Source organism: Chrysoperla carnea, chromosome 2 (assembly GCF_905475395.1).
Source record: "Chrysoperla carnea chromosome 2, inChrCarn1.1, whole genome shotgun sequence".
NCBI classification, from domain to species: domain Eukaryota; kingdom Metazoa; phylum Arthropoda; class Insecta; order Neuroptera; family Chrysopidae; genus Chrysoperla; species Chrysoperla carnea.
In genome coordinates, this window is record NC_058338.1 from 39,347,721 (window position 1) to 39,369,462 (window position 21,742).

The 21,742-nt window shown below is 27.9% G+C and overlaps 1 protein-coding gene across 4 annotated transcripts in view; it reads left to right on the forward strand.

Moving 5' to 3' along the window:
• Positions 1-21,742, forward strand: part of LOC123293901 (kinesin light chain) — a 72,754-nt gene that overhangs the window by 18,064 nt on the left and 32,948 nt on the right. Inside the window, exon 1 of one of the 4 annotated variants that reach the window (XM_044874892.1) lies at positions 935-1,249. The exons of the other annotated variants lie outside the window; for them this stretch is intronic. Within the exon in view, the coding sequence (XP_044730827.1) occupies positions 1,221-1,249 (29 nt within the window). The 5' untranslated portion in view covers positions 935-1,220. Of the gene's footprint in view, positions 1-934; positions 1,250-21,742 lie in introns of those variants that run through there. 4 annotated transcript variants of the gene reach the window in all.

The window sequence follows — 21,742 nt, forward strand, 5'->3', positions numbered from 1 at the left end:
CATCGCACACAAACAAATGCCAACTGCGAATGTCACGCGCTCTTGAAAAGCTGTTAAGAGACTAAGCGCGATAAATTCCAATTTTAAAAAGTTATTCTTATTATTTGTTTTGTTTACTTTAATCATGTATACGATATTTATTTAAATCGAAGTCTCTGGATACATACAGCGTAAACTAAATATTTCAAAAGTTATCTAATTTCAAACACGGTCTGAGAAGTGTGGCACTTCTTGAAATTTTTAAGATCTCATTGTAAAGCCTTTTTCTAAAAAAAATAATTTTTTAGAAATTATTAAAATTTTTTTGTATGAACACTTTTTGGTAAACCATCCTGTATGTTTCAAAAAAACATAATAGTGGTATCCTACGCGCATGTGATTTTGTTGGTAAGGGGGCGGTGTCATACATAGTAGCGTCGCGGCGCTTTTGTTGTATTAATGGCGTCATTGGCGTCCTTCTTGTTATAAGCTTCTATATAAAATGTTGATGTTGATACGGGTAGTCTGCGCAAAGCTAGACGCCGTGTAGTAGGGCCTTTCGTTCGCGTTGTGTGTCCTCCGTTTTATTGTTATTTTTTCATAAAAATGCACACACATTCCAATAAGTAGTTTAGTTTATTTTTACAAAAAAATGCTCATTTTTTCCACTTAGAAGACAAATAATTATAAAAGGCAATCAAATCAAATGTTTTTTTTTGTTTTGTTTTTGTAAATAATGAAAATAATTGTATATGACAAATTAAATTTTATAGCTTTTACTGTTAATTGTTAGCTTAACTATATTTTTTCATATAATATATTGATGGTTAAGATAAAATAGCTTTAAATTCAAATATTTTTGCTAAATATTTTCTTAAAATAATAAATCAATAAACCAATAATGTCTGATAAAATGTGCTTTTGAACATTGAAATAAAATAAATTGTTGTGATTATATAACTGTGCGCTTTTTAAGGCTTTGAACTAACGTTGTTTACGATACAAAAACACGGTATTATTATATATAGTGATTTAACTACAGCCAATTGGGCTTGTTTTTGTTGTTGGTGAAGAGAAAGAAGTGGTGTAATAAAACGACGTGCTGATTTTTTATATAATTTTTTTCTATCAATAAGAAATTTTTTTTTAAAGAAATTTTGTTGCTACGCTCAATTTTTTGAGTTTGATTTCTGCTACTATTTCAGCCTGATGATATATGAAATATTTAATAATCATACAAAATGTCGAAAACTATTAACGCTTATCGAGTGTAAGTATTGCTTTCTTTTTTTTTTAATTTGATTAAAATAGTTTTAATAATTCAAACAGAGGGGAGACGCATTTCTTGCTTTTACTATTTAATTTTAATATTTTACAATCAAATCACTAGTATCACTAGAGGCACAATAAATCTGGAAAATAGTCGAGTAAAAAGTCATTAGAAAGTCCATGTTATAGGAGATGAATATATAATTATTTTTTCAAATAGTTTCAAAAGAAAATTGTTAACTTTGTTTCTACGGAAATTTATTTTGCCAATAAATTTTTTTTTCTATTGCTTTGTCTAAAAACGACTATTTTTAAAAAGGAAATAAATAAAATTTGTTAGTTTTTATATAAAAATGTAAATATATATGGGCAGATCCATTACTTTTCGACAAAAGTGTGCGGGGTGGGTTAGCAATGTAGATGCCGATTTTTTTCTCGAAAGTACATCAGAAAAAGGAATGATCCTGAAAATTTGAGAGCGATTCGTTCAAGTAGAGTCGGTGGAGAATTTTTGAATTTTGAAAAAAAATAGAATTTTTAGTCATTTTTAAAAGTTTATATCTCAGCTTCTGTATAACTTAGAAACTTGTCTGAACCGGTATTCTTATCTGTTAGTATTGTATCTGAATTTTTAAAATGCTGTCATATCTATAGTTTTCGAAGTAGAGAGTTGATCAGCAGTTGATATTTCTTGTTCAGGTATACTCTAAAAAAATCTATTCACTTTTTTATTGATTGCTTCTATTACGTTAAATTATGGCCATTTAAAGCCGATCGATATTTTTAAATTGTCATTTTATGTTAGCCAGAACTCTTTTCTATCAACTCGTAATCCTTTCGGGGAGTATACTTCATTAAATCCTCAAAGAACTCTAAAAATTTCAATTTTAGAATGGTTTTTCCGAGCTATGAATTTTTAAAACTTTTGTGGATATTCTAAATCATAATATTTTTATTATTGAATCGAAATCCTAATCACTAAAATTTCTAACCTGATACACCCAGAAACCTTTGGTGAATAATTTTTACTGATTAGTATTTCGATTCAATAATAAATATATTATGATTTAGAATATCAACAAAATTTTCAAAGAATTACTCGAAAACCACTTCTATTCTAGAATTGAAATGTATAATAAAAATATTATGATTTAGAATGTCGACACACCTGTTCGCCTGAAACAATATTTTTTTTAAACTAACTGAAGTATGTTATTCTTAACTTAAGTAAATACAATTTTTTTAAGCGCACATGTTTCGAAGTATTGAAGCCAAAAATAAATATATGACTTAAAAAAACCCCACATATAATATATGAACGGAAAAGATATAAACATGTAGCACCTACTTACGACAAACCTAAAACAATCAATGCTTAAAATGGAGCATTCATAGGTTTTCGAAAACATCCAACCGAAGGCTTACATGTTTTGGTATTCGGCAATAATAAATTGAAAGGTTTGAACTGAATAACTTTCGATTTTTGTCCCAAGTTCCTAGATCAATTTTTGTATTATATAAAAACGTATTTCGACTACCAAGTAGTCATCATCAGTATGAATTAGCTAATAGTAATAATTATACTTTTATTGTGTATGTTATTCGTTGTCAATTTGGTGGCGGGCTGCACCATTTGATTTGATAGAATATATAGCATACTTTTTCAAACGGATTCTGTAGAACATGATAAAAACTATACTCAGATATGAATCTAAATAAACGCGGAAATAAATATTTCTTCACTTTTCTATATTATTGGCATATTTCTTATCAACTGTAAATGTGGCAGGCAAAAGTCTTTTTTTATTTTCTTTTTTTTTAAATTTATTGTACTATTATTGAATTGGCGTTAGTAACTGACAGTTTCTACTTCCATGTATAGGTAGTTCAGGAAACCACGAATAAAAATATGGAAAAATTTTGTTTTGAATTTATTAATCATCTTTGCCACTTATTATATACCCATTGCATGTTATACTATTCGTATAAGAAATTAAATTGAGAGCAATTAATATTATTTACATGAAGTCATCGACGTCATATTTTTTCCTAACAATTTTTAAAGGAAAATTGCTCGTGTCCGTGTTGGTGTAATTTGCATCCACGTCTTTGTTCAAAAAGCTTTACTATTTACTTTTTACAGGAATGGCATGCATTTTCCATATTTACATTTATCATGAAGTTAATTGTGTTTTCTGTTTATTAAATTTTAAGCATATGTACGTAAAATCGAGTGTTTATCAAAATTGAGAATCACTAGGACATACGAAAGGCTGTGCTCGTATTTTTGCGTATGATAATATTAATCGATAAAAAATTACTCGGGGTTTTAGGGTTTTAAAAAATTGGGAGATTAAAGTATACCATTCTTTTAGTCGAATGTTAAAATGATAAGTTTTTTGGACTACTTTAACCTTTAATTTTTTAGTAATCTTACAAAATAAGTTCCCGAAACTATCGGCCCTATAAAACCGGCTTGATATCAAATTGTTGAAAATTTAATCTTCTATAAAAATAAATACTACAGTTTTTGATGAAAAACCAGCCCGGTTCAAAATCGGCAAAATTGAAATAAGGTCAAAATTTTCGAGATTTTTCTTATTTTTCGGCATGATCCGATCGTTTCCCAAAGTCGAAAACTTGGATTTAACATTGCCATTGAATTAACGGTAGCATATATATTTTAGTGCAAAAACTGAAACCTGAATTCTTCGAAAAAAAAAATGTTCTTCTTCACTAATCGAAAAATTCTTTTTTTTCACTATTCGATAACTGGTAGTATAATTCAAGAAAAGTTGGTAGGACGTATTTTCTTATAAGGCTCTTATATTGTTAACATTTTTGAACATTTTTTTCACAAAAATTTACACATTATGGTTTGGTCAAAATTTCACGATAGATAAAGACTTAAACCATTATTAAAAAATTATTTTTCCTTGTCCAATTATTTTTTAATTAATATGGGAGGCCAAAGAACTCCCTTAAGAAATTAAAAACACGAAAATAATAGAAAATATTGGTATCATCCTTTTCTATAGATGTGTATTTTTTGTCTCCTAGCTCAACAAACATGATATAAAAGGATATAAAATTTTATGTACCTACACTATCTGCACGCGAGTGTAATCCTAGACACGACGCGTCAATATATTATGCAAAATTATTCATCAACTTTCATGTTCAGGTATATATATCATTTACACGTTAAATTCGTTATTGGCTCGCTTATACATATTTCCCGCTGCCAACCCTCGAGAAACATATCATTCTCGGTAGTCATAGCAACGGATAAACGATCATACTAGAGGATATATCACAATTTTTAGTTGTATCAGCTTCTTGCATGAATAGTCAAAGTTGAATTAACTAATACATAACAAAAAGGACATGTGAAAACAAACAATTGACTGAGTTAATAAAAAATTAAAATATCCTATATAGAATCTTTTGGTTAAATGCAATAATGACGTATTTTTAGGTTGCATTTCCTCGGATAGCTGACGATTTTCGAAAAAATAGTTTGGTTGAAATATGTTAGTTTTTTATGAGCATCAACTTTCTAATTTAAAGTGTTATCCTACCTTTTAGGATCAAAATTGGCTATTATACAAACCCTAAGAATTAGACTCAATGTGATGTCAGAACATGATCAATGTCCCCCATCAAACTCTGCAACTATTGTTTAAATTATTTTTTGATCGGTTACTACAAAACGAGCTATTAGCCATTATAGATTAAAATGATCCATCCTGTATGCAGGGTTAAAAATTATGTACCTGTTTTTTTTGCTAACTGATTAAGTTAAAATAATATTTATTAAAACAAGTTTGCAATTTAAACGTACGTGACGCTGAATAATTTTCTATATTGTTTTAATTAATTACAATCTTAATAAAGTTATTATTTAAAATTAATTTAATAAATTATGTACAGAAGCCACAAACAAGTATAAAAAACTCGGTCTTTTTGATATTACTTTTTTAAGGTATTTTGATATCGTCAAAATGAAAATGAAACAAAAAATTTTAAATTTTAATTATCAATTAACAATGTACGACCGCCAGGGCAATTTTGGATAAAAGGCTTGATTTTTTATATGAAGTTGGACTAAGTCTAAATCAATTTTGAAAATTTAAGGGGAAGGATGTCTGATTATTTAAATAAATAACTGACTTCAAAAGTAGGCATATTTAACATTGGTCTTATGGGAAAACGGTAGATGGATGATATGTTTTCATAGATTTCCTAGAACCAAAACTAGTTGGTGGTCGATAGAATTTTGAACACCAAAGACGTATAAAAGAATTGATTAAAAATATTTTTTATGTTTAAGTACCGCTTTCATTTTTAATCTTTATAAAAATAAATACACGTGTTTTACCATTCTAAAAATTATAACATTAAGTATGAATCACATAATGTTATAGTAATAGCACTTATAATGGTTTAAGATTTAAGTTTTGCGTTTATTTTTACCTGATTGCGTGACGCAAAGAAAGAGGCAAATGAAAGAATTTATCAATCTATACATGTATATGTGTGTTCCTTTCTGACACACTAGAGACCAAACGCGTGGACCGATCTTGATGATTCTAACGTCAATCGTTTTGTCTTACGAGTCCAGACTCCATCTTTGTTGCACTAGTATTTGTGCCATATGTTTTATTACATCCTATCCAAAACTATTAGAAACACAGAAAATGTCTAAAAACGTTGTAGAAATAATTAATAATATTTGAAGTTGGAGAGTGCACATAAATTAATTAACTTTACGCTTCCATACACTGATGTTTTGTTTAATAAAAGATGATATAGGTACTTCTATTCTATTACTTACGATACTAACCTAAAAACGATATTGAATTAATAAATTAAAATTTCGTGTCTGATACTGAATATTACTGAACGTTTTTAGTTCATCAAATATGTTCTTTGAAAATTATTTTCAATCATTATTAATTTTTATTCAATGTTTGTTTACAAAGGCTCATGTAAATTTAAATTAATCTATTAAGTTCATAAAAAAGCTTTGTGTTTAAAAAATGAATTCAATGAGACATCGCTTTGGAAATGGATTTTTTAAATCCACTTTTACAACTAAAATAATTGAATGTAAAAATAAATAATTTTTAAAATTCGAAGATTTCAAATTACAAAGCTTATTTTTTTAATAAATATATCAAAATATTTTTTCACTCATTTGCTGACTGGTCGAATAGTTTTTGAGATATGGGCTAAAATCGAAACAAATATTGCGATATCTCAGAAACTCTGCATCCAATCATTAAATTAACCTGATTTTTATTCTTTTTGGATCAAAATTATACCCTGTATATATGGTAATTAAACCCACACCTATAATTTAACGCCCTAATACAGTATTTGTATAACGTCTTTGGAAACGCCATTTAGACCAAAATAGGTTTTAATACTTACCCTTTCACCTCCGAAACAGCGTTACGTGCTTTATGATAGATAAAGAATGAGACTTAACTAGTTGACTTTGCCTTATTCAAATCAATTTTTTATAATAATTAGTATTCTTCAAAAAATTAAGACACACCTATAAATTAGCTGAATTCGTCAATATTATTTAATTGATTTCGGAAATGAATATAATACACCCTCAATCTATAAACGATTAAAATCATATTTTAGAAAATTAAATTGAATAAGACCGATTAATTAATTTTCATTGATATTAGCAGTTATCATGCTACAAACACTCGGGTACCTTCACTACTTTAAATAGTGGATATTTTTCTAACTACACCCTTATTTATTTACTACCCTTATTTATCGCTGCTGTCGTCTAAGTTCATTCAACTAACAATTCGTATACGAGTGTGTATTTAAAAACTTATTAAATTACTCGACATAGAAATTTACTACGTCTGAAAAAAAATGTAAATTTTTATATTCGTGTGTTTTTATTTTATATATTAACGGAAGGAAACGTGTATTATCTGAAATTTATTTCTCTTTTCTTTAATTTTTAAGTAAATTGGCAGGTAAAATATTAGTCGAGTCAAGAATCTCGTTGAAAAAATCCACATATTTTTCTTAGAAAATATACATAATATTGTAGAGTTTGCTTTTGCTTTTAAAATGAGGTATAGGATGGTCTCTTCGAATTTCAAACATGAATTCAACATTTCTGTAGCAACCATAAAATTTTTTTTGTAAATTTCTCAGAAAAAAATTGAAAACATTTTTTCAATCTTCTCATGAGACTTGTTAGAAATCAAAAAAATTATGATAATATAAAAGTTTAAATGATTTCGAATGATTGAAAGAAAAAATATACTGTTATCGAAGTAATTTCGTTGATTTTTAAGTTTAAAAATAACAAAAAGCAAGGTTTATACATGGGACATGGTAAATGGAAATTATAAATCAATATTTCTTCATCTCAATAATATCGATAACTATACTTGAAACTTTTACCAGTTAATAATTATGTTACCAGAATTTAAAAAAAACTTCAATTTATTTCTATTCATTTAAAATTATGTAAAGTTTGCATACTGTTTCCTATGAACGCACATAGCAAAACAGGATGGTAAATATTGCTCGGTATATTAAATCCACGGTAACCATTTTTTTCTGTATAAGCTATTCACTCTGTTGAATACAAACATGAAATTTTGGAAGTCCACCAAACATGAGCACGATAACGGCATATTTAAGCTATCGCTTTGAAATTTGGAGGATACTACGACCACTTAATAATATTGTTTAATTATTAAACAATTCAGCAAAGGTGAACCATGTATGTATTTAAAAACAAAAATACCTAAGTACGGCATGTTCGAGGTGGTAGATAAGCTCATCTATGCAGGACTCTTGTGGGACAAAATATATTGTTTAATAATTATTAATGTTATCAAGTGGCCATAGTGTCCGATAAATTCACTGTTTCGTTTTTTCAGACCGATAGCATAAATATGACGTTATCATGCTCATTCGAAAACGCGACACTTTCAAAAAAAGTCTTAGAGAGAAGTTTGGTAGACTCGATAAAAAAAATCCACTCATCAAGTTTCAAGTATGTATTAATTATTTAATAAAGCACCCTTTTTGTCCCACGGTCTATAAGTTCTTAAGGTAAGAGAAAACATCGGACAGGAGATATTTAAGAAAAATAGAATAGATTGTGATATAATTTCCCCCTGAGGAATGTTTTCCTTTTTTTTTTCTATTTGAGAAAGTAATTAATTTATAACCTTCAAGTATAATATGTTGTGAGTTTGCTGAATTATTAATTTGAAATGTAGAAACGTTATTTGATAGAACATCCGACTTTAGTCATTTGAGTAAAATAAAATTTCATATAGTTTGAATGTATCATAATTAGTTTCGCCTTTTATGTGGTTGGTCAATTGGGATACTAGTAATGAAACGTGTTGGCTAGCTAAGTGTTTAGGTCAAAATTTTGTATAAAGATATATTGTTATTATTGTTTGATTATAGAATGTAATTACGGTTCTTAATTTCGATGGTAACTTTTTTCCGAAATCCACGAAAAAAAAATTTTTTTGTTCCTAATAGTAAAAAAATATATATTCAAACCTTATTAATTTATTGCGTTTCATTGTATTTTGGAGAAAAATTAATACCCATGGATACAATTTTCTTCATAGATAAGTTATTCGAAATAGAAAAAGTGTCAATCCATTTTTGTTTGTTTTTAAAAGTTATTGTTCCTTTCGACAGAAATTATTATGTATAGTAGTTTAGAACGTTATAATTTCATGACAGTAAATTTTCAGTTTCTTGAAAAATAATGTTCTTTTTGATACATCAATTAATTGAAGATCAAGTTTACTTACCAGTACATGTATTCTGTGACTATTAACGACTATCGATATCGTTATCGGTAGTAGCTTTGCTTAGACGGTAATTGATATATGGATGCTGCTGCCGTGTCATCAGTTATCACAATTAACAACACGATCATTGCATGGTATATTGTGTTCTTGAAACACCGATCGTGTATTAATAAAATATCGATATATATTATAAATGTGAAGGTAAAGTTGTTTGTTTGTTTGTTTGTGTTTGTTACGCTTTCACGCAAAAACTTCGGAAAGAATTTGAATGAAACTGTAAAAATAATATAGTCATATATCAGCATAACACATGAGCTATAATTTATAAAAATATTGAAAAAAATAAAAAATTGTCTTTGGCACTTCACTGTACCATTCGTGAACATCATTTTAAAGCTAAATTAAAGATTTCTGTAATATTGGTGAACGAGATACAATTTATGGCCATCTGTTCTGATATACTTTAAACTGACTATTTTAAACATACTGTATAAATGTACATTGTGATCCAAGGATCACTTGTGATCATTCTCATATATGCGAATGATAGTGAGACTGTGATTTGAGATAATATCCACCTAATTAAAGTTATATTCTACTAAACTTTAATCATGATACTCGTAAACTTAATTATGTTGTTTACATAAAGTAATGTTAGAAGTTTCTATGCTTTTTAGAATGAAAAACATATCAAAGATAAATATTATTTAACTTTTGAATAGGAACGAAATATCATGTAAATTAACTATTCATAGCAAATCCCTTTCACAACTCGTTTGTCAACGTTCAACGTATGATATTCTTAATAAAAAATATTTATTTACGTAATTCATAGTTTTGTCAACTCCAGCGTCAATTTTATTTAACATATTTATTAAATGCTTTCAAAATTTACGACTGCAGAAATGTTTATGGACAAAAACGTTTTACTTTATACTTAAAAAATATACCGTATATTTTTCGTATCTTATGATTGTTTTACGTAGAATAATGTTCCGAATATAATATTCATCGAAATTTAATTTTTTTACAATGTACTTTTTATAAAATTTCTTTTTAAAAATTTCTAGAAGTCGGAGTTCAATTTTGATATTGAATTTTCGATAAATAATCTTCAAAATTGAAAATATATATTTTTTAAATTTGTTACCCTACTACCGTGCTCATACATCCTTAACCTATACAGCTATTATAAAGTTTTTATAATTGTTGATTTTAGTGTACTTCAATAACAGCTTACATCGAAAATAGCTTGAAATTTTTTATACTAACATTTACAACTTGAAAATAAAAACGTAAACATGATTGAAAATAATATGATTGTTCGTGTTTAAAATGCTATCAAGATTGTTATTAGTGAAATATTAACATGTAGGTATGCATATGTTATTTATTTTATTTCACAATTTAACAAAAGGACTTTTATCAATCGATTTTTCAATTTTTTTGTTATTTTGTAATTTCTCAAACATGCGAATATCAAAAAAAGAATAGCGCCTTAAAAAAACAAACATCTGAATGGAGTAACTTTACAATTCTAGGTAAAAATTTATTTCTTTGTTTTAAGGTAGTCCTTTCTCTACAATCCAGTATAAAATTATTGGCTAAAAGTATTACCTTACCTATTTTATACGTATATACATAGCTAATACAACTACACTACATACAACTACGTTTTTCGTCTAAATTCATGAAGTTATAAAAAAATTTATCATCAAAGTTGAAAATAAGGTACAAATAATTTCAACCACAAATCTAAACTTGCCTTGGCGTTCGCACTACCTTAAAAGAATATTGAAATTATTACGTATGTATATAAAATTGAATACATTTTTTTTTATATTCCAGTTTTGTCATTCATTACTATAAATAGTGTCGAAGGAAAGGTATATATAATATACATGCATAATAAAATACGTGTCAAAGACCTCACTTAGATAATATGAATTTTTCATAATGATTGTAATATTTCCCTGGTTAATTTTTGTATTTAATAGAAAATGCTTCTGGTGTAGAAGAAAAACTCTTGCATAATTTATAATACAGGTATGTTATGTACATGCACTATGTATGTCTATTGTTATAGCAAAGCATGACACACAACTCACCACATATGTGACTACTACTTGCATTGTATGTTAGGCTGTGTCGTGTTCATCAACTGGGTAATAGTTAGAAGTTAATGCAACAAAATAATAGCCGAAAAGCTATGGTTGAAGAGAATGCTGCATATAATTTACAAATAGAACAGATACTAGATATTTTAAGCTTAAAAATTTAGAAAACCAACATTATGCTAAGTTATAGTTGATGTAATTCTGCATATTTTAGTTTCTTATTCGACTTTCTATTATCAAAATTGGCTGAAATATGCTACTTTCTACGACATCGAGAAGAGTATGATATTACTATGATAAAATAGAAAAGAGACTCGGTTTCTTTCTGTTTCTATAAATATAATAGGGGATCGGACTAAATTTTTTTTTATCATTTCGGATGAAGTGAAGTATTCTCATTTCATGAATAGAAAAGTGAAGTTGATTTTAAAAAATCTTTTCTAGTATGCCAAATATGAACGTTTGAAATTCCTAATTAAACAAAGAGGAAAATACCCACTAGTGACGTCATACATGAGTATCAATTGACTTCTTTATGTTTTCCTTCTATGGTGATCCATAGCTCCTTAACTACAAAAAGTGTTCGTTGTGTCGTTACCAGCAAGTGGAAACTACAGAAGGTGCCAAAAGTAGGTTCCATTTTAAAGATTATTTTTTTAAAGAGCTCTGTTTAAAATTTTTATTGTTTTTTAATTATTCAAAAGTGTTTTCATAAAATGTAAATACAAATTTATTAGTTTTTATTAACTCGGTATTCCATTATTTTAAAATACTATGATATGTTGGTTGATAATAAAAGATATCTTTTTTACTTTAATGAGAAGTCATTCTTCGTAAATGTTTCGAGAGATAAGATTACCTTATATACCAATTTTTGGTTAAGTAGTGCTTCAAAAATATCTTCCAAATTATGTTTCCGAGAAATAAAATTGCCACATACAAATCTAGTAATTTAAATAGCTAAACTAAACATGGTGTTAAAAAACCTGTTTAAAACTGAGGGAAAATGGCTATCTGTCAAATCATATGCAAATTTTGGAAGTGTTAGTTTTTAACTTCCGAACCAAAGAAAGGGATGCTATAAGTTTGAACACTATGTTTGTGTGTGTCTATCTGTACCATCGTAACGCCTAAACGAATGAACCGATTTTGATTTTTTTTTATTTAGTTTGAAAGGTAATTTAATAGAGCTATGTTTCAAGTGCGGGTTTAGTGCAAACTTTAGGGCTACGTATCTGAAACAACCAAAAAATATGATCTTCTGAAAATTGGTTCAATTTGGAGAAGGTTCTAAGGAAAAAGGTAATTAAATAGAGAGGATTATTAGATATGTTTCATGTGCGAGTTAAGGTATCCGTACCCTAATATGTAATTTGTTGGAGGATTTTTAAATTTTGTAAATTTCGCATGTTGATTTATTTCAAAGATTTTTGTTTGCTGTGATGAATACACTACTCTACTCACTTTTGATCAAAGTTTGGTGCAAGGAAATCTCCCTCTATAGTTTCTATAAAAAATCTTTTTCTGTCGTAAAATTTTATAATTTTTCATTGGTTCTCTCGTGAATTCGAGCTTTTTGTTATGTTATATAAAAAAGTTTTTGAAACACACTGTAAGTATCATTATAATGTGGTTTAAATTTCTATGGTATACGAGTACTGTATTTTACTGTTACTATTTGTTTTAACTTTATTAACTTATATGAATTGTAAAATGTATACTAGTATATATTTATTATAGGGTAGCCAGTGAATCGTTATCAGCAAATCGTCTGAGTAATAACACCTCTAATTTAACATTTTAAATCTGTAACTGTTTTGCATGTTAACTAATTTTTCAAAGCAAAAATTTCTGCAAAACATACTAAATATTATTACTTATAATGGACTTAAGTTTTTAAGTCAATAAATGTAAAATTCTTTAAAAGTAAATTTAAATTTTTTTTAAATCGAGTATTTGGAACCGAATTTGACCAAAATTTGCTACCTGCTTGAATATGCATTCTAGGTGGCCTAGTCCTTTTTGGTTCTCACTTTTTTTTAAATACATTTAAAGTTTCAAACATGTGACCTTCAACATTCAAAGGACCTGCAATATTAGATATGAAAATGGCTTTCTGTGAAACTTTTTCTAACCCACCCTAAATTGTTCTTTGGATAATTCTGATCAAAAGCTCTCACGACCACAAAAATTTTTAACGAGTAGTTTTCGAGCTACGGGCGATCAAAGCTGCACATATTTTATATTTATAGTATCTATATGACTAGAAAAATGGCTTTCTATGAACCATTTTCAAACCGCCCCCATAATATTCTTCGGATCGTTTTGATCAAAAGCTCTCCCGGTCACAAAATTTTTTAACGGGTATTTTTCGAGCTAAGGGCTTTCTAAGCTACACCATATATTAAAGTTATCCAGCCCTTAGCTCGAAAACTGCCCGTTGAAAAATTTGTGGCCGAGAATTTGGTACTATAAATATAATATATGTGTAGCTTTGACCGCCCATAGCTCAAAAACTACTGGTTAAAAATTTTTGTGGTTGTGATAGCTTTGGATCAAAATGAATCCAAAGAACATTTTAGGGTGTGTTAGAAAAACTTTCACAGAAAGCCTATCTAATATTGATTGATTCTTTCTACCTTATTGTCATCGGTTCGTAATATGTATGTATAGTTTCAGACCATTCAAACATCCAATTGAGCGAAACCAGAATTGAATAATTCGAGCATATTCATTAATGCAGGTTAAGCTAATAAAAGCGAGTTAAAAACTTTTAAAATAATTTTTAAAAAAACCGCCTCTGGTGTTCAATAAGCCGTGTAATCGGAGGCCTATAGTCTGACTAATATAAGGCATTTTCTGCTTTTGATACTCTTAAGCCACGCTGACGCTAAGTCGGTTTTTTTAAATTTTTTCGATTAAATAAGTTTTTAGTTTTAATATTTTGAATATTTAGAACTGTGCGATTTACACCAGCTACATTTTGTTTCCTTCTTTCTTATCAAATATGGTTCTTTTGCATTTAAATATTCCACGAGATTAATGTGTCAAAGTGAGTTTGTTTACTCTTAGTGGCGGAGAAACATCAATTTTACTGCCCTAACTTAATATTCTGTATTTTGTATATTCTGATATAAAAATACTCATCATACAATCTTAACTATGCAATCGCGTGTTAAATAAATCAAAATGGAAGCTAAAATCATAAACACATTAAGTGATGAAGAATGATTTGAGTTTCGTGAGGAGATAATGGAATTTAAAAGTAATAATGTACCTATCTGATAGTCTGATACCTTAAACATTATCAACATTTTTGTAATACATTTGTTCCATTCATAGCATTCTTAGCTGCTATGTTATAAATATGTATTTTCTATTATTTAAGATTTTAATGCATTTTAGCTTTTTTTATGGATATTCTTTCGTTTTTCATAAAATTAAAAAAAGACATCTTGTTTGAAATAAATTCATTCTGAATATACGCATTCGGTTGGTGCAGAATAACAATATGCGCCACATAAATATCAAAATTAGCGTAATTTTATAATAGAACTTTTCATTTACAAAATGATTATTTTTGTTTCGGACAGATTTCAATCAAGTAAAGACATATCACATATCTTCAATCCTAGTCAAAAAACGCTGTTTGTTTGATAAAGATAAAATATATTAGATTTTCTTAGGTTGAATAATTTTTTGACAACTGTCCGAAACAAAAGCAAATCGATGAAAAGGTCTATTCACGACACTAAAAAAACGCCACCTGTTAAAAAATATAAATTCAATTTAAAATGTCTGCTGTTTTCATGAAATTCTGTGTAAATATTTACAATTTTTTTTAATAACATTTATAGTTGCTATTAGTACATTTAATAAACCGTAAAATACCATCAAATGTGAAAAAGTGGTGGAACAGCTCCGATTTCAAAAGTTTTTTGTGTACGACTTTCAGAAACATTCAGCCGCACTAACCTCAGCATGACAAAGAAAATTAGAGTAGTTTTCCGATCCCCAAAGCACTCCAAATAGTAACAGTGAAAACAAATGAAAATTTAACCTCGAAAATCGTTTCCCCATTGTTTTTCGTGGTCGTTTATTATGAATTCAAGGTTAAAAAGCAACTGAATACGGTTGCAATCCCATTAAAACTACCCCTAGAAGTATCAATGATAAACAGATTTTGAAAATTCTGAATTTTACCTCAAAAATTATGTCTCTGCTGTTTTCGGAGTCGTTAACTTCGTTAAAAGAATACACGCTTTTTTGTCGACGCGACACCACAATACGTTTTATTTATTTCTTTTTTTAAAGAAATGAATTTTATATGGTTTTCAAGACTATATAAAAAGCTTATTATATATGCTTAAATAAATATTAGTAAACATCGTTATCGATTTTGTATATTTCAAAATATTCATTTACTTCCTTAAACTGTTCCATTAAATTTTTCAGTTTTACAACGTACCATAAAAGAACTTATGTTATTTTTATGGAGTTGATAAATAAACTGAATTTATTTTAAAACGAAACGTGCTGCACCAGCAGCCAACACTTATAAACCATTGTCTGTCATTGAACCATTGTCTGTCATTGAGATAAGCATTTATATATTGTAAAATATCGTGAGTGATTGGCAATCATTTCCAATTTCCAACCTGGCTATTAAACGCAGGGAACTAAAAACTAGCACATGTTCGTAACTGGAAAAAAATAGATGAAAACTTTTATTGGAAAGTTTACTCTTCAACCTTTTGTTCTAATACAAATTTTCCTCTATTTCTTACTTGTAACACACATGAGGTAGTTCATTGCCTCCAAAGCCTAACTGCAAAAATGGGAATTGAAAATGAGTGCCATTCATTCCATTTTCCAATAACTTGAATGCATCAATAACAGGCATTCGTTTATTAGACATTTAAATGTGTTGTTAGCTATCGGTCCATAAGCATATCTAAATTATTTAACATATTTTACGACTTTTACGAATGATGTAAGTTTATTTACAAATGTTCATTCTGCAGCTCCTACCCTTAGAATATAATCAAGTTAAAGTATTTTAAGTTCCTAAATTTAAATTTTTAGTACTTAATGGAGTTTCTTTTCTGTCCTTTTCGCTTTAAGGTAGTTGGATCACGCAAGCAAAATATGAATAAACTTTTAATATAAGTAATTAAAAGCCTAATGGCACCCGCTGTTAAAATTGAAAGACAATTTACGCCTAACATCAGATAATTGAAATTAAAAATGACATTATTTGTATTTTTATGAATTATTATTGATCGTTACAAGTGAAATTTACAAAATTTAAAAAACCCCCGATAAATTTTTTGGCTACGGAAATTTAAACTCGCTCTTGAAACGTATCTAAGAACACTCTCCATTAAAAATTGAGTTATTCAGTATAACTAGTACTGTAGTTTGTGGCGCTCGTACGCCGAAACTATTCATTTATGAAAAAAATGGTTACGACATAAATTGTAGGAAATTTTCTCTAGTTTAATTTTGTATGTAGACACTTTCCTCGTAAAATGACTCGGAAAGAAGATATCGTCAAAAAACTCCTTTTGACGCCATTTTTCCAATATGGCATATATGGCTTTTTTTAACCAAATAACTATAGTATTATGTAATTCTTGATATTTTAAAAGTAAAATCAAAAGTCTTATTTGATTCTGATGCAAGACATTTATTTACTTACTATTGGCTCTTGATCTGTAAAGTATTAAAAGTTTTAATATGTTTCCTCCTGTTACGTACGTACAATGCATAATAAAGCGCATTCGAAAATATATCTACCACGTGTGTGTATATGCAAGAGTATTGATCGTTTCGGAGCTTGACTGTATGTTGTGTATATAATACTATTCGACCAAATAGTTAGAAACATTAAATTGTCTAGTATTGTATACTGTAGTACATAATTGACCTACTAGGTATAGTATTCACAAACTATGAACAAATACATTACCAAAAATGAAGAATGAGTGAACTAGGGTGGAGGCTAGTTTTTTATGTGGATATGTTTACACTAATGATGAAAAAATTGGGAAATGTAGCTGCCTGAAGCTAGACACAGAATATTTTTAATTATTTATGCATTTTTTAATTTGTAGAATTTTTAACATGGTTTTTCTAGGGTAATTATCCAACGAACATGTGTGTGTGTATTCTTCTTTGATATTAGCTTTTCACTACATAATAACAATAATAATCTCTACATGGACGATGCAAGATGAACTCTTTTTCTGTTTTATTTCAAACTGGATATCCTGAGAATACCATCGCTGTTATGGCTTTTGTCTCGCAATGGCCATACTGACAGAAAATTCTATATTTGGGTATACTTATTAAGAATATATAAATACAAAGTTCGGAAAATTAACATGGTTTTTCGGATCATCAACAATTTTTAAATTCTAGAAAAAACATATCCTTGTCACTAATCCTTCTTACAAACCAACAATCCTCTAGATTAATTTGGAGAAACTGTAAAAACGTCGCTAAATAATAAAAAAAAGCTTGTAAGTTAGTAGTACCCAAAAGGCACATTCTTGATATACTAACTCAAGTAACACACAGATTTTCAATCATTTATTTATTAGCTCAATCTGAGGACTTGCACAGAAGTTTAAAGCCATAAAAACGTCGAAAAAATTGTTATTTTCTGCTAGGAATCCCCTCCAAATTGCTCAAGTACCAATACCGCCTTTATAATACCGATCCGCTTAGTAAACAACCATGCATACCAATTTTCAGATCATTGAAACTAAAGGCATTTCCAAAAACCCAAAAAATTTGTAATAATATTCATGAAACGGATTTATATATAGCACATCCCCAATCTTACTCCGTTAACATTCGATACCGTACATAAGACTATATTTTCGGGGAAAATATGACTATAAAAAAGGATAAAACTTTTTTTTGAAAAACAATTCATCATGATATATGTTTAACCTCATGTTGTTCGGGTTTACGTATAACATAACCTATCAACATTTCAAACATTTGAAGTGGATAATCATTTTTATTTTATTATATAGCCCACGTTTTTGTAACTTCGACAATATTTCAAGTGAACAAAAGGTGATCCTTTTTTATTTAAAGTCAATTTATAAAATGTAAATTTTCCTTGAATTGACGTTTTGGAGAAGACAAATTTAATAAAAACGTTTTCATGAATAATATTGTACTATAGTTTAGGCCATGATTTGTTTTGATATTTCATCCATTTTATAAAATTATTGTTCAACGCTTTTCGATAATAATTTACTTTTTAATAATGTTTAATGTTGAATATTGTATCTGTCGTAACATATTGTAACTCCTATAGCTCTAGTCAAAGTTATTTTCGGCCCCATTTATGTATCAGAGACTAACAGTGAGTTCCAGAATTCTTTAGAATGTTCATAAATATTCTTAATTGTTCGAGAACTTTTCAAATGTAAGAAGAATGATTTGAAACATTCGAAAACGATCCAGAACATTAAAAATGGTTAGTGAGTTCTACAATCCAGATTTTTCGAGAATGATTTGGAATTTTCAAAAGATTATTCTAACAAAATACGTTTTTAAAGCACATAATTTAATTTAACTGATTCAATTTAATTCTGCTTTAAAATCAATACATAATATAATCTATTCAAAAGCTTCCCGCTATTTGTCCCTATGTCCTTATATAAGCTTAGATTTTTAAAACTACGCAACGAATTTTGATGAGATTTCTAATAGATAGAGTGATTTAAGAGGAAGGATAAGAGGCCAACCTTGGGAACTTAACTTCAAAGTGTATTTTCGAACCTAGTTGTACAATTTAATTGATTCTAAATTATAATTTTGCTAAATATAAGTTACTAGCTGTGAACTACCCGCTTCGCTGGGCAACTTCAATTTTAAATACAAAGATTATTGTGTTATAATCTTCACTTCATATGCTGTCACCTTCCTTTTGTTCACAATTTCTTTAACCTCTAAAATTATCAGTGTTTCTTTACTATATTATACACTGATAATTTTAGAGGTTAAAGAAATTGTGAACAAAAGGAGGGTAAGTGACGGCATATGAAGTGAAGGTTATAACACAATAATCTTTGTATTTAAAATTGAAGTTGCCCAACGAAGTGGGTTGTTCACTGCTAGTAACTTAGAATAGAGTTAGAATATTTAGCAAAATTATAATTTAGAATCAATTAAATTTTACAACTAGGTTCGAAAAAGCACTTGTAAAGTTCCCAAGGTTGGCCTCGTTGATTTTAATATTCAACCAGTTCAGTTGATCTAGAGCAATCTTGTCTAGGAAACGCCGTGCATTGCAGCTAGTACAAATGTAAACGTAAAATAGTGCTAGCATAAAAAGAATTATTTCGTGCTTAATATAAATAAAACTTAGACGTTAGTATTATATTATATGAATCAATAAAATTTATATGTATAGACACTTTGTACACTTAATTAACGTATTCAATTACCAACGATTAAAACCGACTATTATTTACTATTAGCATGTAATTCTAAAGTAAAGTATTAGGTTTGTATCATTGTAGTCATATATTTTTATACAGAGTGTTTCATTTTAAGACATTTCGATTCCATTGATTAATATAATTGCGCTTAAACAAACACTTGTCACTTTGAAACAAACCAGAACGTGATAAATAAATATGTCACCATGAAAATTCAAACTTTTAATATAATGTATTGAGTAGAAAGTTTTCGTTATTTGGTGATAATACTATTCAGTAAATACATCGTTAAGAAGATTCTACATAAGACATTCACAGTTAATATTTTAAACTTTAATCTGTAAAGTTTGTTTATATTGATTTGTTATATTCTACCATTTATTAATTTTGTTTTATATAAATTCAAAAAAGGAAATTATTTTACTCGGTTTGAAAATTAAAATAAAAAATTGTATTTCTCTGTTTTGAATAGTAACAAATTTAACATTCTTTTAAAAATGTGTGAAGTCTATGCCTAAAGTTTTGTCCACCTCGCTTAGCTTTTCTCTAAATTAAAGCAGATATAGAAAAATTTTATGGTCATTTTTCGTGTACATTCATTAAGTTATAACAAAATTTATCACCAAAGTTGAAAATTTGATAATAAAATTTCAATCTTTGATTTACAATTCTTGTACTTCCTTAATTTCTAGGGATTGTAAAATATATGAATCGGTTTATAATGAAAAGTGTGTATTAAATAATTACTGTATTATAAGCACATTGCGTAACTTGCTTGTGAATATTATAATACTAAATCTATAATTAACGTAAGTCATATTACAATATTGATTACACATTATTATCAAGTTCAGCCAACCGTGTTTAAATTGTACATGTATTTATAAACTACAACTATTCATTATTATAATATGTTATACGAGCCCATTCAATGGACATTTAACATTTTGTTGCTATTAAACTGATTTACAATATTTATTTACCTTTATCGAAAATAACAGGATATTAGAATATTCATTTAATTTGACTAATCGATATTCTTCACTGTCAATTGGAGGACAAATTGTAATAGTGTTTTGTTTGTGTAGTAGTCGAATTTGAACGGGTACAGTTCTTTATTATGGCGTTGTTCTGGTACCCGCGACGTAAAGAATTAATGATACAATCTAGAGACATGGTACAGGGAAAAAATCACATTATAATTCATAAATAGTTAGGCAACTCTACTGAACAAGACATCATCGCGGCTAGCCCCTTACTATAACACCAAAACCATCGACATATGAAATTAAAAGCAATAACAAAAAAGATTACGAATAAAATACCATTAACCATTTTGTTTATAAATGATAAATGTTGTTTTATTTTTATAAATGAGAATTTTAACCTACTTTTTTATACAAAAATACAAAAAACAATAAACTTTGTATGTAATAAATAACAACAATAGAGTTAGACAAACAAACGTAAAATTAAAATAAACTTGTTAATGGTTTTCAAGTATATCTATAAAAAGAACTTTCAAGTATTTTATTGAAAAAATGAAAATCTTTTAATTTTAATAAATACGCGATTTTCGATGTTCATCTGATTTTTTAAAAAATAGAGAAAATGTTATATTTTTTATGTAATTGAACAAATATGTATTCGCTTCGTGTATCATTTTTATCTCAGAGAGTTACCACAGTAACGAAAGGTTGTTTTATTTATATAATTGTATGTATGCACATATAAGTTCTGTATATTGTATTTATGCTTTACATTGAAAATTTAATCCTATTTTTTAACAAATTTAAATAAGTAATTATGTTAATTTACATTTAAAAAATATTATATATGCAATTTCGTCTCTTATTTTCACAATTTCTAATGCAACAAGTTTAATGAATTATATTTTAATAACTTTAATTTGACATTTACTATATACCGTTTTTTCCCCTCCACATACTATATATACTTCTTGCCAATAGAATTTTTTATTAAAAACATAAATAACATCGATAAATGCGATGACAATCAAGTCTTTTCCTCTTCTGCATTAATAGTGTGTCGCAATTTCTTCCTTTAGCTACGGAATGGC